The sequence below is a fragment of the Canis lupus genome, chromosome 2, assembly GCF_048164855.1.
Source record: "Canis lupus baileyi chromosome 2, mCanLup2.hap1, whole genome shotgun sequence".
Classification (NCBI taxonomy): Eukaryota; Metazoa; Chordata; class Mammalia; order Carnivora; family Canidae; genus Canis; species Canis lupus.
In genome coordinates this window covers 3469464-3489252 of record NC_132839.1, presented here as the reverse complement: position 1 = coordinate 3489252, position 19789 = coordinate 3469464, and the positions used below count along the sequence as shown (strand labels likewise).

At 41.9% G+C, this 19789-nt stretch overlaps 1 protein-coding gene across 1 annotated transcript in view; it reads left to right on the top strand.

Annotated features, from left to right (window-relative positions):
- Nucleotides 1-19789, top strand: part of MAN2A1 (mannosidase alpha class 2A member 1) — a 162051-nt gene that overhangs the window by 123543 nt on the left and 18719 nt on the right. The window contains exons 16-18 of the mRNA XM_072788203.1: nt 1503-1617; nt 14803-14936; nt 18119-18260. Of these exons, the coding sequence (XP_072644304.1) occupies nt 1503-1617; nt 14803-14936; nt 18119-18260 (391 nt within the window). The remainder of the gene's footprint in view (nt 1-1502; nt 1618-14802; nt 14937-18118; nt 18261-19789) is intronic.

Genomic DNA, 19789 nt, shown 5'->3' with positions numbered 1-19789 from the left:
CAGTAGGGAGCCCTACGTGCAGCTCCATCCCAGGACCCCGGGATCATGACCTGAGCCAGAGGCAGGTGCTTACCCCACTGAGCTCCCCAGGCGCCCCAGAAGTTTGGTTTTGATTGTGCTTAAACTAAAGAAGAAAAGTAGCTGTACTTACAGAATATTATGCATGGACAGTTGTGACTAATTTATTTAAAATTATTCTATCTTTAAATAGCTCTAATATTAAATAAAAAGACCAAGAAAATTATCATATGTTTATAAGGAGAAAATAAAAGACTATCAGGAAGGCAGCTGGGTGCATCAGAAATGGGCAGGAGCCCAGAAATCCCTGTGCCAGCTTTCATCTTCTTCCCTTACTTTTTAGCTATATGGTAAAATTAGGTTCAAAAACTTGGGAAACTCTAACGCATTGTATTAATTTCAGAATATTTTTTCTAGAACCAGAGAATATGTACGGTAGGAAGAAAATTGCACGGTTCTGAAAATCCAGTGCTACCTAAGTAGTCCACGATGCAGGCCTAGCTTGTTGTGCCATTATTGAGCTTCTGCAGCCTGCAAAGCTTAAGAAACTATAATTCCTTGAAAAAAAAAATAAAAGAAAGAAAATAGAATTCTTCATAAATGCTTTCGGGGGCAGCCCAGGTGGCTCAGCGGTTTAGCGCCACCATCAGCCCTGGGGTGTGATCCTGGAGACCCGGGATCGAGTCCCACGTCGGGCTCCCTGCATGGAGCCTGCTTCTCTCTCTGCCTCTCTCTCTCTCTCTCTCTCTCTCTCTCTGTGTCTCTCATGAATAAATAAATACAATCTTTAAAAGAAAAAAAAATATTTAAAAAATAAATAAATAAATGCTTTCAGTTCGTTCCTGTGTCACAGAAGTTATGTTTTGTTCGTTTTTCTTGATACTAGATTCTAAATGACGAAACCTAAACCAGTGGTTGCCATAGTTTTTTCAAGTTTGTAAATTTGCTTTATATTCAGCTAGTTCTTTCTAGTAAAAGGGCAGTGTGTTTTATAGAGTAGTACACCTAACTGTGGTTAAACAGTGTCTCTGAATCCTGCTTTCTGTTTGCTTAGATGACTCCCCGTGGTCATCCTTGCCACCTGCCCTGACCCCTGAGCATTAGGGGGCCATGGTTATAATAAATGTTTGCCTGGGAAAGTGTCACTGCTGCAGAATGAATGGTATTTCTAATAAATAACGTAAGGACAACATAGAAGGGTTTTGACTAGAAATTTTTATAGCTGGGGGGAATGTTTGTAGATCATTTAGGACAGTCAAGTTGTAAACATTTTTATTTTCTATTTTCAACACTTTTGTCTAATGAAAAACCTTATATTCGATTTTTATAGCGTGTGCATATTCTGATACCTTGTAAGGTTTGGTTTTCACTTGAAATTACAAATATCAGGTGTTATATATTTGCCACTGTGGACATTATAATAAACATTTCTTGGAAAAGTTAAAAGCTGAAATTTTTTCCTAAAAATGTCATTTCCTCCTCAGCCTTATGTTTACACAACACTGCCCTTTGTCAGAGTGCAACACGGAAGGTTCTATTCGGACGTGACTTGCTTTTTTGAACACGTTACCCATAGAGTCCGGCTGTACAACATACAGGGTAAGAAAACAGAGAAGCACAGTTGTATAAAACACCTGTGTACCGGTTCTTGAGTTTTTTTGCGTGTCATTCCTAATAAATTAGCAATTGGTTTTTGAGCATGGTTTGCTTGCCATCATATTTACCGTGTGGTTTAAAAATCTAATACTACTTACCTTTTGATGATCAGAAATGGTAAAACATTTAACTCTACATATACATGTCCTTTTCTGTATCTTCTCTTACCTGTCATAATATTTGTGTTGGTCATGAGCTCACTAATTGGAATCTTTATTTCTAATATTTAAAAACAGCGTTTTGCCTTTTTTTCTTTTCTTTTAATTTTACAAAATCAAATACTGCTTTGGGTTAGTTAGTAGATCACCGTGTCAGAAATGCACTCACTCCCCACCCGCTAGGGCCTTCCTTAAATACGGAATGTATTACAATAGCAGGTATTACTGGAATTTAACTTTCTTTTAAGAGAAATGTTTATATCACAAGTTCTTTTTGTTTACGACTCTTTACCTGGTCAAGTGTAAAATCAGGTGATTGTTTATTGCTCTTCAACAGTGCTGAGCAGCATCTTTACCAGGCAAGTGGCAGTAGAGAGGCTTTTAATCTTTTTAGGGACTTAACCATGGACAGTGGCTCTTGTCCTTCCTTAGGGTTTGGGCGGAGCCGTGGTACCCAGACACTCTCAGAGTTGCACATTTATGTCAGTTGATGTTGAAAACATTCACTGTTTTTAGAATGGAGTATTTTTTCCACCCACAGATTTAGTCCTTGTAACCAGACCACTTACCTTGGTATCAACTCTCTTAGAAAAGGACCTCATAAAAATGCCACTTTAGATTTCTCTTTGCTGTAAGCTAGGCTGAAAAAGTTAGAAAAGGAAATACTGTTTCCCTGAATCTTTACACCAGTAGATAATAAAGCATTTTAAAACTAATGATAAACTGTATGGGCAGGCACTGTTTGCTTTTTTTTAGGTTTTGTGGGGAAGCGGAGGGTACGATGTTCAGGTAGTGTTCACTTGGCTGCCTACAAGAAAGTCTGTGGTTCTGAAGTGATCTTTTATTGAGTTTTCTAAAATCTCTAGTGAGTCAGAAACAATATTTTTGACCATCCCTTTCTCCTCTTACATAAGCCATTGTTCAACGTCCCTGAGAGCTCTAAAATTATACTTTGAGCTATCACCAGAGGTTTCATTTTATGGGTAAAAAGTACCGTCATCACGCAGGAGATGTGCTTTTCTGCTTCAAGATTTTCTTAAAAAAATCGTAACGGAATAGTTCTTCCTTGGGTACAACACGGTGCCCACTTTGGCCCAGCCCTGTGTCCTCACGCATGGCTCACCGCTGTTCATCGGCAGGTGTACTTAGGGGATGGGCCGTGTCGCAGAGTTAACGCGGAAGCAGCCCACCAGAGAATTCCGACTTCTCAGTCAAACCTGTTTGCTTAATTGCTTTTGCTTTTGTTTAAATGAGTCTGTCACCATCGCAGCAGCTCCAGAGTTTTCGCAGGTTGTCCAGGGGATCCGGAGCTCATCACAGAGGATGGTTTCTGCAAATTAGAGGCCCCTCTTCTTCTGCTGTGACTGTAAGCTCAGTTTGCTGTCATATCCCGGTGGTGGATTTGGAAATTAATAGGCTCTGACTTGCCTGTGTGCTCATCCCAGCAAACATGCATTCATCAGACCTTAATGCCTTTCTTTTCTCCCCTGCTGAGCCGTCCAAATGCCCAGTGGCTGAGTAGTGGTCCCTTAGCGCCCCTGGTTCTGCTCCAAGATTTAACGGGCTCCCCACCCTCCAAGGCGACAGTGCCAGCCCTCACATTAGTCAGTTAAGAAATAGAAGTTGTTCTCAACTAGGCACTTAGAGTGTTAGCATCACGGAAGTAATAATAGAAAAATAAGGATGCAGACCTCAGATCGCCTCTGGATGTCACAGTGGATGGAATCAACAGGCTGAAACCTTTGTGTTAGATTTTTGTAGCTTGAAAGCGGAAGGCTTCAGAAGTCGGTGGGAAGCGACAGAGAAATAGGTTAGGTGTAATGTGAAGTTAACTTAGAGTGCTTCTCCAGGTGAGTTTTGCTGTTCTTGCCTGGATTGAACGTGAAGCCAGCGTACGTAACGATTCGAAGCGACATAGCAATCTTGCTTTTCGCTCTCAGGCCCAGAGCATTTATTTATTTTTCCATCGTGGAATTGGTCAGTGGGGGAGGGAGGTACCAGTTCATCGGAAACCATACATCCTCCTGGGTTTGTATCCGAGCCCCTCTCAACAGTTCTCCCTCGTGGGAAAAAATAAGCCCAGTTGTGGAGGGAGAGCCTTTTCTCAGTGGCCTCTGTGACCTGCTTCTGTCCTTTTCTTTCACACCCCGTTGCGTGAAGCTCACGTTGTCTGGCTCCTGGCTTGTTGGGGTTTTAATAACATCACTGATCGAAACCTAAGGAAGAGATGGGAAGTCTTCAGGGTGTTTGGGTCGTGAGGAGCTCAGAGTGCCGGGAAAGGGTCTGGTTACGCTGCACCAAAGCAGCTATACTATGAAATACTTAAAAGCCTGGGGTGTTTTAAACTTTGGCCTCATGTAAACCAGGCATCTGGTGATCGATCAAAATAACATGGACAGGATGTGGCTTTGCGTCGTAGGTGTAAAGAAAACGGCAGCCAACTTCCATGCTGTTGTCGATCGGCTTGTGTTCAGTATTTCTTAAAATAACACAAATATCTACTTTGAATTTAACTTACGAAACTATCTTTGGATATATGCTAATTTTGCCCCCCTTTAAGCTGACCAGATGCAGTTGTTTGAATAGAGCCTGTTTGTTGTAAGTACCTCACTTATGAGCCAGAAAAAAATGGGGCTTGGGGAAGAGAAACTATTAATATTTTATGATGAGATACTATAATTGTATGAGGTGACTAAACCATTACTTATGCAAAAGATTTTATTACCTCTCAGCAACAAGGGTAAAGAAACAGAGTTGATATTATGGGTATCTGTCTTTATTGAATCTCTATGCTAAATCTTTCAAATTCAGTGTGTTTGAAGTATTCTTTTAAAAAACTAAAGTGATGCAAGCCCGATAAAATATTCTTAAATTCCTCAATCTCTGTTTTAGTTACTCTTTGACCATTTTCTACCCGAAGTAACCTTAGGCCCAAATTAGGCTTTGAGAGAAAACAAAATCAAGAACAGAAATCAACCAGCACTTCCCAAATTGTAAGAACTGTGTGGTCATCATTGATTTTGCAACAAACTGAGTTGGGAGGCGTGGGTTTAACCAACTTTAGTTTTCTCCCTTGGTGTTTTATATTTAAGTTTTCGTGTCTCCATTTGCGTTCTCTCCAGCTTCTGAAGATGGTAGGAGGTGCGGTTTAGAGTCCTCTCTTGACATCATTTAAGCTATTAAAAAACACACTGTGTTTCTTTTCATTATTGTTCAGACATTACATTCAAAAGGTTTCTAGAAATATTAAATAATATTTAATATTAAATATTAAATATTTAATATTAAATATTAAAGAGGAAATCTTGGTGCTCACTAATTTTAAAAGATCTACAAGATCAGAGGCATTTGAGAGATTTCTAATGAAACGTAATGCTTTGACTTATATCAGGTTAAATAAGAAATCCAATTTGTAGCACCCATAATTTAATGAAATGCCCTTTTGGAACTGTTTTTTTTTTTTCTTCCCCCAAAGGATATATTTAGTTTGTAGAAAATAATATTTTTCTGGAGGAAAAGGTGGGAGACGTGACGATTAATTTTTCTTCTACTGTAATCATCTTTCATTAAATTGAAGCTTTAAGTGTTACCAAACAGGCTACCTTTTTTTTTGTTGATCTTGAGTTGGAAGATGGAACGTAATACAAGCAGAAGCCCCTGCCACCCCCCTGTGTTGTATTTGATACTGTACCATCACAACGAGTACACACCTTGCAGTGACATAATGATCAGAAAGTGACATTTGCTAGCTGTGGCTTCATTTGTCTTCAGAGCTGTAATTATTAGGCTTTGCTGCCCTAGTTTTCTGACATCAACAGCTACTTTGAAGAATTAGGTTGCTATGGGTTACCAATGTGTCATGTACATTTTATCTAGCACAAGATTCAGGTTCCAGATCTGTTACCGTACATACCTTCAAGCTTTTGTCCCCCCCAGGACTACGTTCTCCTAGGCAGGTGTTTGTGAGTGAATGAGTATGTGTATAAACCATGTTTCAGCCCTTAGGAGAAATATCTAAATGCAATACTTTTGCCTATTTTCCGCCACGTATTATGAAAGTACTGTCTGTAATAGATCTTGCTAAGAGAAAGCAAGTAGCCTGGAGGTAAAATGTAATGAACTGCCATCAAAAAGTATGGAAGAAAAGACTTTCCTTTGGCTAACATGACTGAATAATTTCCTTGCGTTGGGTATGGTTAGCATTCAAAAAGAGATTGCTTAGTTTTTCTCTGTTTTGAATATATAACATAATTGGATTCATAACGTGACCCTTGACTTTGAGAGAGTCAAAAATGAACTTCATCTAGTTAAACACAGAATCACATTGGGAATTAGAGATCTGAATCCTTAGTTGCACCTTGAAGCCAACCAGAGTGACCTTGAGTTTGCCCTTTAATTTCTTACAGACTCAGTTCCTTAAACTGTAGAAAGACAAAATGGTCAATTAGGTGTAACCATTAAGGAGTCTTCACAAAACCTAGTATCACATAAAGACTCTGTCATGCTTAACTCCTTGCTCCTGAATTATTCTAAGGATGCTTGAATCTGGGCCTTCCATCCCTGGAGTCCTCCTACTTGTAAACAAGGTTTCAGAGCTTCACTGAAGTTGTTTTTATTTCCATAAAAAGATTCATGAGGATATTAAAATGGTTTGCAATCAATCTCTCACTTTTTTTCCCCCCAGGACTGTGTTCCATATTTAGTTTAAGAGTAAAAAGCATTAAGTAAGTTATGGCTAGGCAGACTTAGATAATTAAAACATTTTTGGAATACCATAATACGCAGTTGACTGCTAAGGATTTTTTTTTTCCTGTTAATTGGAACTTTTAAAAATTGAAATAAGTAGCTATGTGTCGAATCTGATTATTCCCTACAGGCATGAAAGAGAAGGTTATTTTAAGGGACTATAAGCACATTCTGGGTACACAAATTCAGAACTCAGGTTATCTTGGGGGCTGTTTGACAGCAGCTGCTGTGTTGAAGGCATAGCTTCTTAGCAGGGAAGCATCATCCCCCACAAATAAGTGTTATACTAAACTCAGATGAAGGGCACAGGGATGGGAAATACAGGGGAAGTGTGATGGTGAAGAGCTTGGGCTCCAGAGTCAACGCACCTGCATGTCACTTCCAGCTGCCATCCCAGCTCCGCTGCTCACCAGCTGCTTGACCTTGTGGAGGTTATTTCCGCTCTATCCTTGGTTTCGCCATCCTTAGAAAGGTGACAATATCAGTCTACCTCATAGGAGTGTTGGAGGATTAACTGAGTTAATATATGTAAAGCCTGGCACGTATGAAGTCTCGTGTCTCCTTAAGAGGATGTGTGGGCTTCGGGCACCTGGGTGGCTTAGGTGGATAGGTGTCAGACTTTTAATCTTAGGATCCAGAGGTCAAGCCCCACATTGGGCTCCACAGTGGGTGTGGCATCTACTTAAGAAAAAAAAAAGAGGATGTGCAGGCCAGATGAGTTAGACTTAAATGTTAAAAAAAAAAAAAGAGAAAAAGAAAGAAAGAAAGAAAAGAAAAGGAAAGAAAGAAAGAAAGAAAGAAAGAAAGAAAGAAAGAAAGAAAGAAAGAAAGAAAGAAAGAAAAGAAAAGAAAAGAAAAGAAAAGAAAGTGGCCATTGAGGGTTGGGGGTATTATTAGGGAAGATTTGATAAAGGAAGTTGAGATGCTACATCTTCAAGAAATGTTACTTATGTAGGCAGAATGGAAAAGAACATTACAAAGCATGAAGGGTTCTTTCAATTAGACTCCTTTGTTCTACAAGAATTTGAAAAACTCTCTATTACATATACTTGAGTTGATATCTAGTTTTTCTTTATACATTTAAAAATTTGATGGGCAGCCCGGGTGGCTCAGCGGTTTAGTGCTGCCTTCAGCCCAGGGTGTGATCCTGGAGAACTGGGATCGAGTCCTACGTTGGGCTCCCTGCATGGAGCCTGCTTCTGCCTCTGCCTGTGTCTCTGCCCCTCTCTCTCTCTCTCTCTCTCTCTCTCTCTCTGTGTCTTCCATGAATAAATAAATAAAATCTTAAAAAAAAAAAAAAAAAGACTTGCACTAGCCATTTCTGAGGCTCTGACATGCTTTTCCCTTTAAAAAAAAACTTGCAAAGGATATTTTTTCTGGAATTAATAAATATTGACATTTTAAAATAAGCATATCTAGTGAGTAGCAATTGGATTTCCAAATCATGCATTTTTAAAAAGGCCTGAATAAGATCTTTAACAGTCAAATTTCACATACTTATTTTTTCCCTTGAACTCCTATTTCTATTTTATCTTAATGTAATATTTTTATGTTTGAGAGTCTTGCTATTGATCAAACTTTCATTACCCTTTATGAAAGAAATATATATTATACGTATGTGTATATTAAGTTTAAAAATTCTGTCATTCTAAAAGTAAGGATTAAATTTGTTCCGAATTGAGTTATAAAAGTTATTGTAGTATACCATGGAACCATTCTGATCATTTATTTCATGAACTTTAAGGGAAACCTTGCTCTCAATGGAAGAACCATATGTACCCTTTATATCTCTCTATGTTCATGTACCCATTAGTGAATGTCACTTAATTCTAGAACGAAATGGGTTTCAGCATCGATTCTTCTTAATTTCTGTTTTATAAATGTAAGGCAAAGAACGATGTTACCCTAAATAAGTAGGTGGGTATGGGAGGAGTTCTAAGGATGTCATTCAGTCCCTGGAACGCTTTGCGAGTCCTATGTCATAAATCACAAAGTAATCTGTTGTCAAACGTGAATTTCAATCTCTTATGTTTAATGGCCTACTTGCCTAACAACTTGATTAGATACACCTTCAATTTTGTTGAAAGCAAACAATAGAAAGTCAGGTGTTTTGGAAAAAAATTATTTGTTGCCCAGCCATTAAAGTCCAGCCAGACTCCAGTATTGCAGAGTATCTTTGCTCAGCGTCCCCTGGAGTTAGGATGACGGAGTGATAGGGTACTGCTTCCTTTTTGGTAAGATGGGAGGAGGAATGATAAAAGTGTGGGTTTTTTGTTTTTTGTTTGTTTTTTAAAGATTTTATTTATTCATGAGAGACAGAGAGAGGGGGCAGAGACACAGGCAGAGGGAGAAGCAGGCTCCATGCAGGGAGCCATACATGGGTCTCAATCCCGGGTCTCCAGGATCACGCCCTGGGCCGAAGGAGGTGCTAAACCACTGAGCCATCGGGCTGCCCTGTTTTTTGTTTTTGTTTTTGTTTTTAAAAAAGAACAACTGCTTGTCTCTGTGGTAAGATCAACTTGAGAAATGAGTCCATAGAATCAAAAAAGGAAGAACTGCTTACCTCGTGGCGGGATCAACTTGAGAACTGAGAGTCCACAGTCGGTCTGCAGGCACCTTGGACAGGAGCGGGTTTGGGAGAGCAGGAGGTAGGCGGGTTCGGAGGGGCCGTCGGTGTGGGGGCTGCGCGGACAGAGCACCGTGGTTCTCCGGCCTCCTTCCCTCGCTGGGACTGTGGGGAAGGAGACCGGGAAGCTTCGGTGTCGTGAGCTCTTGATCCACTTCCTGTGGGAGTGCCCTAGTTAGATCTTACCTGTTTGAGATTTAAATGTTACTGATGTAGATGTTGTGTTCCCTCCAAGACAGAGCTTCCAAAAACCAAAAACATGTCGTTTCTTAAAATCAGTGTTTATTAGGAAAAAAAAAGAAAAAGCTTCTAGTTTTATTTTTTTTTTCTATTATTAAGTCTTCAAGTATATTGTAGTTACCTGGTGTCATCTTTAACCAAAATTTGCATTCCATGGAATCAAAATGATACACCTTTCCTATCGTGCCTTTACTTCCGTGTCATTTTGAGAATTACTGAAATGAAAAGCCTAAAGGACGTAGACGAGTGCCCAGCTCATAATAAGTTGATCAGTAAGTCGTAGTAGTTATTTATCTAGTGCTTTAGAAATAAAACAATAACAGCACATCATCGTTTTCTTAAATTCAAGACTTGGAATGAAATTTACTCAAATTTGTATTCATGGAAGCAGATGTTAAGGTTTTCACTTGTGGAGAAATAATCAATGTGAACATTTACAGACCCGGAAATCAGCAAGCACCTCGGGGGATAAATTAGGTCGTACAAGGGACAGGTAAGTTGAATGAGTCAATATGGAGAAAAAGGTCATCCAGTCGTGGGAGTTATTACCGTTTTTATTCTTGGCACTTTCAGATGTGAGTACAGTTTTTGAAAATGATAATATTTGCTTTTTAGAAATATCCTCTCCATATTGACTTACTAAATTTATCACTGTTGCAAGAATTGTCATTACAGTTTACGTGTTGAGTGAAGTGGTGTGTACTAGTTCATAGCCCCAAATGTCAGCTCCCATTCATTGGAGACGTTGTCGTGAAAGTAAATACATAAAGGGAAGCTATTTTTATATTTCTTTTTTTTTTAATTATTTTATTTATTCATGAGAGACATAGAGGGGCAGACACAGGCAGAGGGGGAAGCGGGCTCCATGCAGGGAGCCCGACTCAGGACTCGATTCCAGGACCCTGGGGTCATGACCTAAGCTGAAGGCAGCTGCTCAACTGCTGAGCCACCCAGGAGTCCCTCTGATAATTTAAATACAGAACAAAATACTCCCTAAATTGAAGGGATACTACTTAGAATTACAAGCCCTGGTTTTTCAGGACAGGTTTTTTTTTGCTGTTGTTCACTATTTATTGTTAACAATGGTTGTTACCGTTGCCCAACTTGTGCTCTGAACTCGTGGCTCAGTTACCCCTTCTGCCCAGATGCAGATTCGAGACAAAGGAACGAGGGCGACAATGAGATGGATAACCTTGCATCTTTGCAAATACAGAACCTGTATTTTCAGGACACTCACCGAAGACCTGGCTTTGAATCTTAAATGGGTTTTTTTGAGGGTTTATTTTTTACGTGATTTTGTGTCTGTGTCAAATTCAGTTGAACACCCCCTTGGGTGCTCACCTTCGCTTTTCATTTTCCTAGGTGGGTGTGGGCCAGTTGCTGTTGTTGCCTCTTACTGTTAGGACCTGTCCTAATGCCATGTTGAGCGCCACCAATAAAATGCTGAATTCTTGCCACGTGTGAGTCAGGCTCTCTCTTGCTCTTTCTCCCTAGCTGCTGCCTCTCGCGCCAATAGCCACCGGACTATGGCGAGTAGTGTCTGATTCCTTGGTACACTCCTTGGAGGGGTACGCTTTGCATTTCAAAACTGCCAGGATAAGGTGGTTGGGTTGGTGGAGAAGATGGGGCCAACTCCGAGACCCTGCCCACGTAGGTTTTGCGACGATCTGATGGTGCAGAGACACTGAGAGGAGAGGAGGCCTGGACTCCCCGCAAGCCGGCAGTGCTGCGCGGAGTCATGGCCCCGGGCGTTCCCCAGTCCCACCCTCCCCAGACACTTCCGTCTGCCTCTTTTTTCACGCACGGACCGTGTGTCCCCGATGCCTTCCAGGTTTTCTAGCCACGCAAGGCGGAGTACGCTTCTCGGTTTCATTAAGATGGTGCCAGGCAACAAAATCCAAAGGTGCCGCCTCCCTGCCCTGACCCCGTGCCAGTCGTCATCTTTGTTCCTTCCTTCCTGGAAAATGCCCCTTCTTGTTAAAATGCTTAAAATAATTGTCATGTGCACAAATGATACCAATGTGTACTCCTTTGGCAAAAATCCCACACCGTATAGTCTATGCAGGACCTGTGGGTGACTCCTGTCCTGTGCCCCGGAGAGGCAGCCCGGATGCCTGTGCACCCACATGCTCCCTCGCACTGTCTCACGCACACTTGCACGCACACCTGTACAGGGGAGGAATATTACCGTGCTTGGCTTTAGCACGAGGCTCATCACGCCGTGCAAATGCAGCTCTTGCCATTTGCATCGGGCCTGGCTCGCCCGCCGCGGAGCTTCCCGTAACGCGGCCGTGCGGGCAGCCTCGCTCCCTGCCCGTTGGGCACCTCGCCCGCCCTCCCCGGCATCACCGTGGCGCCCGCGCCCACTGGACGTGCCTGTGCTCCCGAGGCCTGTTCGCCTTCGCTGGATGCGTGAGAGCCCCGTGTGCTCCCTTAGTCTCTTACTGTATTGGCGTCTAAAGGGACTACTGCGACACTGAAAAAAGATTTGGGGTGGTTTTAAGGACATTTTGTATTCTCGCAAGCCTGTCCCGTAATTACTTTGTATTATTTTTTTAGTGTCGTTATCATTTTACTACTCAGTTGAGTAGCGCCTGCAGCATATGGGGGCCCGGGCCAGCACCCTCTTCCCCCTTAGGAAATGCCCTGGAGGCAGCTGAGCTGGCGGCCGTGCCCGGAGGCAGGGAGGCCGAGAGGCCCAGAGGCCCCGTGGCCTGGTGTCAACTGCGGATCCCGCGCCCATGGCATGCTGCCCTCTGTCCCGGCCCGTCCCCACCCCTCCCCTCACATGGCTCCCCCCCTTCCCCGGACCGAAGAGAAGCCCTGGGAACTCCTGGCCAGCCATGCCCAGGGGGAGCCCTCTGGCAAAGGCGCCTCTTGCCGCCCAAACGGCGACAATTCTGCGGGTCCCCGATGCTGGGGCTCCCTTCCCGGGCCTTCCAGCGAGTTCTCCTGCGGGACGGCCCGCCGTGGGGGACTCTTGGCCTGGAGTAGGAAAAGGTAGCAGTCCTTTATCTCCCTCACACAGATTCTTCTTTCAAAAGTAATGTTAAAAAATAAAAAGTCCTAAATCCCCTTTGATAACTCAGGGATACCTCCTTGTTTCAATCACTGTTGCAAGGTCTGGTTTGTTCATAGTGATGTGTCAAGTGTGACCTTATTTTAAAAGCCTGTCCTGGCACAGGATTTAAACGAAGTCTTGCTGGGTTGTGAACAGACATTGAGGCTCCTTATAAAGGACGTTTAAGCATTTGCTGCCGCAACAGGATCTGAGCATAACACTGTGCTCCAGAAAGATGATTTTTCTCAACAGAAATGACTTCTTGTTGCCAGAGGTAATAGGAAATTAATTTTTTTCCCGAAGCGTGTTTTTGTGGGAAACGTTTTCCAGAGACACATGACTTGAAATTAAGGACACTCTCCTTTGTAAGACTTTACTTCATTTCGTGTATTCTGTTGACCCCTGAGAGAAAACCCAATGTAGAGAGAGGAGAAAACCTACAGTGCTCGAAACCCTACGGATGCCTCCGTAGATGCGGCGTTCCCCCTAACGCTATGCGGGAACTTCATCCCTGGTGCTGCATTTTGTGTGTCTGGCATCGTTGGTTTTGTCAAAGTTTATCTGTTAAAATTCCGCGTACGTTTCATTGTTTTGGAAAACACTCCAGTTGATGTAAACCTACTACAGGGGAAGTTTGCGTCTAAAGTAATACATTCCCTGGTTCGAAGAAGGTAACTGTTGTCCTAGCATCAGTATATGTGATTTTTTCCCCCCCTTTTAACTTCCCAATACCAGGGAAGCTGTTTGGGTCAGCTCTCTTGGCAGGTTCTTCTGGTAACTGTCAGAAGGGAAGGTATGTATGTGTATATTCAACTGGACAGGCGTTAGGGGTTCAGTCTGTGGCCGTAAAGCAGGAGGGAAAAGGCCACCTTCTTCCCCCACTCCTGGAGGTCCTACTGCTCATCCCAGCCGTGTGAACATAGTAAGCTGTTGAAGTCCTCTGGGACTGGGCTCGTTGACTTAGAAGAGTAGCCTCTCGCAGAACAGAACTGTGGATTCTGAAAATCCCATTGATGGAGGCCTCAGCCCATCAGTATTCCTACTTATGCTTCACGGTCCCCGGCACGCGCCTCCCATAAACCTCGGGGGCCTTGGCTAGCTGCATTTACGCTACTGCCCATAAATCCCACTGACTCAAACTTCCTCCCTTTGACTGTTTGCTTTCACCTTCTCTAAGCCCTGGGGATGCTTCTTGGCTCCCAGAAAAAAAGTCCTTACTCTGTTCTCCTGCTCCCCACTTCCCTCCATGTGACCCTCTTTGTCTAAAGAGCGTGCTGGTTGTCCCACACTGTTCAGGTCACGTGTGAGGACTGGTCGGTCACGTCTAACAACCGCAGGTATGGGTCCAAGGCTCTCAGAACCTTCAGAACCTTCCGCCGTATGAAATAGGATAGGGCCACCCTTTCTCCGTTCGACAGCTTGCTTTCCTGATTGCTCTTTCGTAGAAGATCCTTTATCTCTTCTACTCAGTCTGTATTACAAGTGTGAGATTTCTTCCTAACTCCCATCTCCATCTCTGAGATAGACCCGAGCCTTCACTGAGGACCAGAAGATACAGTTAGGGTAGCATGACAGATAGGAATTAGTGAACAGTGTAAGCTTATCCAAAAAAAATAAGTGCTTGATACACCTGGGACTTCTCCAAGCTGTCCTCTGCTTTATGTAGCAAAGGGCGAAATGAATCACTCCATAACAAGGGGTCCTAAGAGATACCAAACTCAATTAAAATCGATTTAACTTCTGGGGAGCGCTCCAGATTATACTCCACAAATACTAATATGGTAATATCAGTTTCGGCCATAAATCATCTCATTGGATCTCGTGTCCCTTTTCCTAGATTATACATCATGGGCAATAATAGGTTGTCTCTTGAACCAACAGAGTGTAAATGTCACTGCTTCAGATTCCCGGTGTGTCTGGGGAAAGGAGGTTCGAGTGGCCCTATTGGGGAATGGCAGTACTGGAGACAGGCGAGCGTGTCCGCTTTCCCCTCCAGGACTCGCTGGAGGATCATTTTGCATGTTCTATTGTATCTGCGTTTATCTCTTCCCAGCCTCTTCATCCTTCTGTTGAGTTACATGTGTTTTCTACCATCTGACAGTTTAAAAAAAAAAAAAAAAGAAAGAAAGAAAGAAAGAAAAGAAAGGTGAACAGTGGCATAGTTAGCATGAAAAATGGTGAAGATAGGAATAGAAAACAGGAAAATGTGTGTAACTTTGGAAGTTCTCTACAGTATATTTAAGAAAGGTGGAACAAATAAATTTTTTATTAATGTGTATATATTCTTTTAAATTTAGGAATAGACGGGCAGTCTGTGGAAGTTTCAAATATCGTGGACATCCGAAAAGAACATAACCGTGAGATCGCAATGAGAATTTCCTCCAGCGTAAACAGCCAAAACAGATTTTATACTGACCTGAATGGATACCAGGTGACTTTCCTTTAAAATGTCTAAGTACTGGCTATAATCGTGCGTGACTTTTATGTGTGATAATGGGCCAGTTAAGCGTATCTTTCAAAGGCTCTGAAATTAAGTTTACAAATTAACTCTAAAGTAAAGCTGAATCTTAACAGGTACTTATTGCTTCTATATGCAACCAGATTTCCAAAGTTAGAACAAGTATTTGAGAGATGGGTTGTAGAACATCAGATTTTAAGGATGTATTTTTTTCCTTTTTAAGATTTTATTTATTTATTTGAGAGAGAGTGGGAGAGCGCTTAAGCAGGGGTAGCAGCAGAGGGAAGGGGAGAAGCAGGCGCCCGCTGAGCAGGGAGCCCGATGCGGGACTCTATCCCAGGACCCCGGGGCCATGACCTGAACCTAAGGCAGCTGCTTCACTGACCAAGCCCCCAGGTGCCCCAGGATGTATTTTTTCAAAGGCAGATTTGGTGACTGTTTGCATGTTATAAGTGTCTTGATACCAAAATATATATGAATTTATTGATTAGAAGAAGGGAAAAGTTTCCCTGAAATTTAAAAGAACCCATTACTGCATTATACATTTAAAAGTATATATGTAATAAATTAAATATACACAGACCATTTTCTTGAGAGAGGGAAAAACATATACTCCATCAATCCCTAATTACGTTTCTATTAGACCATGTATGGGTGTTTACCTTTATGCACACACACGTGGACATAGACATAGACACAGAAATGCAGGCATATATCTGTTTAGAAATGTGGGTGGGTGTGCATTTAATCAAAATGTTCACAAAATAGTTTGAAGTAGTAATGAGAAAATGGACTCAAAATTTTTCCAGATTGTCAACTCTCTAATTTAATAGGCCTCTTTTGATTGTTACCTAAATTTCTGTACTCAGAGTATGTGTTTGACAACATATCTTTGAAATAATACTATTAAAAACATTAGCGTGTTTTTGAGACATTAGCATTTTAGAGATTTCTGGCTATGAATAGAAATAATTTCCCAACAAATGCTTTTACTTTGTCTGATTTTCAACTGGGTTGAGTGGAAGGGATTGTGAAAATTTTCTCTTCTACAATTTCCTGCAAAGGTTAAATTTAAACCTTTTTCCAAAGCATAAAATATTGCATTATACACTTTGAATTTACATGTTAATTCTTTCACAGCTGTTTGGTTTTCAAATGAAGCCCCGATTTTATGGTGATTCATTTTCCTCGTGTACAAAAGAAACTCTTTTCTTAAAATATTACAGAAGCAATTATTTGTATGTGTGGGTGTATACATGAATGGGGGGAGAAAAACTTAGTAAAAGTGGATAAAAATGTGACTAAATGGGAAAATATTAATTCTAAATTTGTGATCTGAATATTTCTGCTTTTTAAAGAGGCCATTTTTTAAACCTTGGGAAGAGTGGTCCTTGGGCATAACTAGAAATCTACACCCGCAGGTAGGCGGTGAGGGTGGCAGCCCCATCATCATGACAGTGAATGTCCTTTTCACTGAGTATACAAGTTAATTTGAATGGAAAGATCAGGATTGGAAAGATGAAATGGAGAGTCCTTTTTTTAAAGATTTTATTTATCTGTTCATGAGAGACACACAGAGAGAAGCAGAGAGACAGGCAGAGGGAGAAGCAGGCTCCCTGCAGGGAGCCCGATCCCAGGGCTCTGGGGTCACGGCCTGAGCCCAAGGCAGACGCTCCATCGCTGAGCCACCCCAGGCGTCCCAGGAGAATTCTTTCGTAGTGTCTTTTCATTTTTTTCTATTTCTTAGTTTTAGCATTTTACAGTTGTTCCTTCAGTTTCTTAATTCCCTAGGCCTGTGATACAAATTACCACCAACGAGGTGGCTTAAAACAACAGGAATTTACTCTGTCGCAGTTCTGGACACCAGAAATCCCAAACCAAGGTGTCTTGAGAGCCACACTCCCTCCAAGGGCTCCAGGGAGATGTGCTTGCTTGCCTGTCCTAGCTTCTGGTGGTTCCCGGCCGTTCCGGGCACCATCAGCTTGCAGACCTGTGTGCCTCTGCCGCCACAGCATGCCTGCGGTATTGTCCTTGGGTCTCTCTGTGTGTCCCCTGCGTGCAGATTTCCCTCTTAGGAGGATGCCGCTCACCGGATTCGAGACCACTCTAATTGGGTATAACTGGATTATGTCTGTAGGGATCCTGTTGCAAAATAAAGTCACATTCACGGCTTGTGGCTGGCCATGAATTCTGGGGGACACTATTCAGTACAGCCAGTAAGTTGAAGGACGCCCTACAAGGTTGTCATAAAGACTAAAGATGGTATTGGTGAAACACCCAGTACTATGCCTGGTGCTGATGGGCACTCACTACGTGTTCCCCATTACGTTAACTTTGTACTTCTTTCTTTCTTGAGAGCTTTGTCAGACTTTTCATGAGCTGAACAGCAGAGATGCATTTTTCTGTGGTGTGTGTAAGATACCTGATAACACAGGCTCTGTTTGATGTCTCCTCCTGAGGTTTGAGTGAGTCTCCTTGACCCCAACCAGCCTAGTGCACTTTCAGTCAAAAAATAACCGTATTTCACGCATTCACATGCTAGACCAGGAAAAATTGAAATATGGAACTGTCTTCATTGAAACTAAACAAGAAGAGTAAGCACTGAATAATTTTTGAATATAAATACGAATTTTATTATTTTAATGTAATACGTTAGAGGATTTGATGAGGGGATCTGTAGTATTTATTAAAACTGATTCAAGAATCATGAGATATTTTTTGAAAGGGGATAGAGAGCTATTATGCTTAGCATTCATTACAAAAGCAGTGTGTTAGATTTAGATGAGAAATGAATACTTAATACCTTTATAATTTGTTTTATGCAAATATTGGAAAGCTAGAAGACTTTTGTTAAGGATTTTTATTCTGAATTTAAATAGGAATGCCTATTTTAAAAACCTGGATAAGTCCTAACTTTCTCACTTAAAAGTTTTCTGAGATCCTTGTGATTTTTTTTTCATATTGTTTTGAAGACTATTTTAATTTTTAAAATAGCTCTTCCTATGAACAAGAAAGGAAGCAATACCTTTTTCTCTTTGGAAGAAAAGTCATCTATAGGCAGTACTAATTTTTTTAAAGTACATCTGTAAATATCATTTGATTTCTTCTTCTTTTTTTTTTTTTTTTTTTTTAAAGTCAACTGTTTGGTCTTGTAGATTCAGCCTAGAATGACAATGAGCAAATTACCTCTTCAAGCAAATGTGTATCCGATGACCACAATGGCCTATATCCAGGATGCCAAACATCGCTTGACGTTACTCTCTGCTCAGTCTTTAGGGGTTTCAAGTTTGAAAAATGGTGCGTATTGTTTGGATTCTTTTTTTGCTCTTAACAAGTTTCAGTTCCAAGTGTATAATTTTTCTCTTGGTCATATGTATTAATTATCATCTTCAGACACCACCTGCCTTCTTTTGAGGACCAGACTATTTAGTTAATTTTGGTTTTGTGAGAATAATATAAAATAATGTATTTCCTCTGTCTTCTATGAAGAATGAGGGACCTCAAACTCCATGAAACCATTGCTTCTTAAAGATAATGTATCTCTCCTGGCAGCTCGTGGTTTGCACAAGCCTCTGTCATTGTCATAATTGAATGGCTGTGGAAACGCTCTGGAAGGCAAAGAGGAGAGGGTGCTGGGGAGAAAAGTTAGAAATTCCCAGGGTTGCCCAAGTTCGCAAAGGGGGGAGGGAAGGGTTCAACCCCAGGTCCTTCTCTGAATCACATCGTCCCAGGGCACTACCACCCGAAAGAAGAAAGGGAGTTGAAATGACACAGATGGGGGGGGAGGGTATAAAGAGACAAAACTTTAAGGATTCCAAAAGAGAGAACTAGAAGGAGAAAATAAATCATAGACACAGATTAGTGTTTATAAAGCCTTCTATTGGTAGGTGATGTCCTTTATAATATGTATTTTTCATGATCATTTCTTTGCAGTTGCTCCTCTCGCTTACATATTAAGAGTTGCTAAGTCAAATAAATGTCTTAAGGAGCCAGGCAGGAAAAGGAGCGCAGGTGCCTGGCGTGTGTACCCTTTGTCACAAACCCACTTTTTATATTAGGCTTATGCATACGTTCTGAACATCCGCCCACACAAAGCATACTATTTCTCATTTTTATTTGTGGCTTTCATCACACAGAATCAGGAGATGAGGCCATAAAGACATTAATGCCATTATAAGAATAATAACGGCCTCCCACCAGGGTGCAGGCGGGGAGCCGCGGGGCTGCCGCGTGCTGATGGGGCAGCCGCCGCTCAGTGCCAGGCCGTCCTTGCCATGCGGAGGGGCCAGTTTCTGAGGAGCCCAGAAGTCTGGAATTTTTTTATGTTTTGATTTTTAAAAAATTAAGTCAACATTTACAGATTGGGACAGCTTCCCCTAAAATGCCTAGATGTGGTTTGGGGGCAGAGGAGCTGTGTTTCTCAGTTCACCTTTATCAAGGGAAGAGACATAACCGTCCAGTTGGTGATTGCTCCAGTCCTAATGTCTAGCTCCCTATGTAAGAACCCAATTCTGAGAATTCAAGGCAGGGTTTAAAGATGGGTGGCTCAAGAGTCCTACCTGGCGCAGGTGCCCTGCAATAGGCACCCAAAGACGTTTGAATACCTGCAAACATGAAAACAATTTGAGTATACTCCAGGAGATTTACTCAGGCTCACGTATTGTGTGGACTAACATTTGGAGGCAGGAAGAAGAGAGAAATTGCGCTGATCTGGGTGTGAAGCCAGATCTAAGATCTAAGATCAAGCCCTAGGTGGCCACGGGGCAATTAGTCTCAGTGCCCAAGGAGCAAATTCTAGACGGTTGTGTCCTAAAAGAAATATGGAG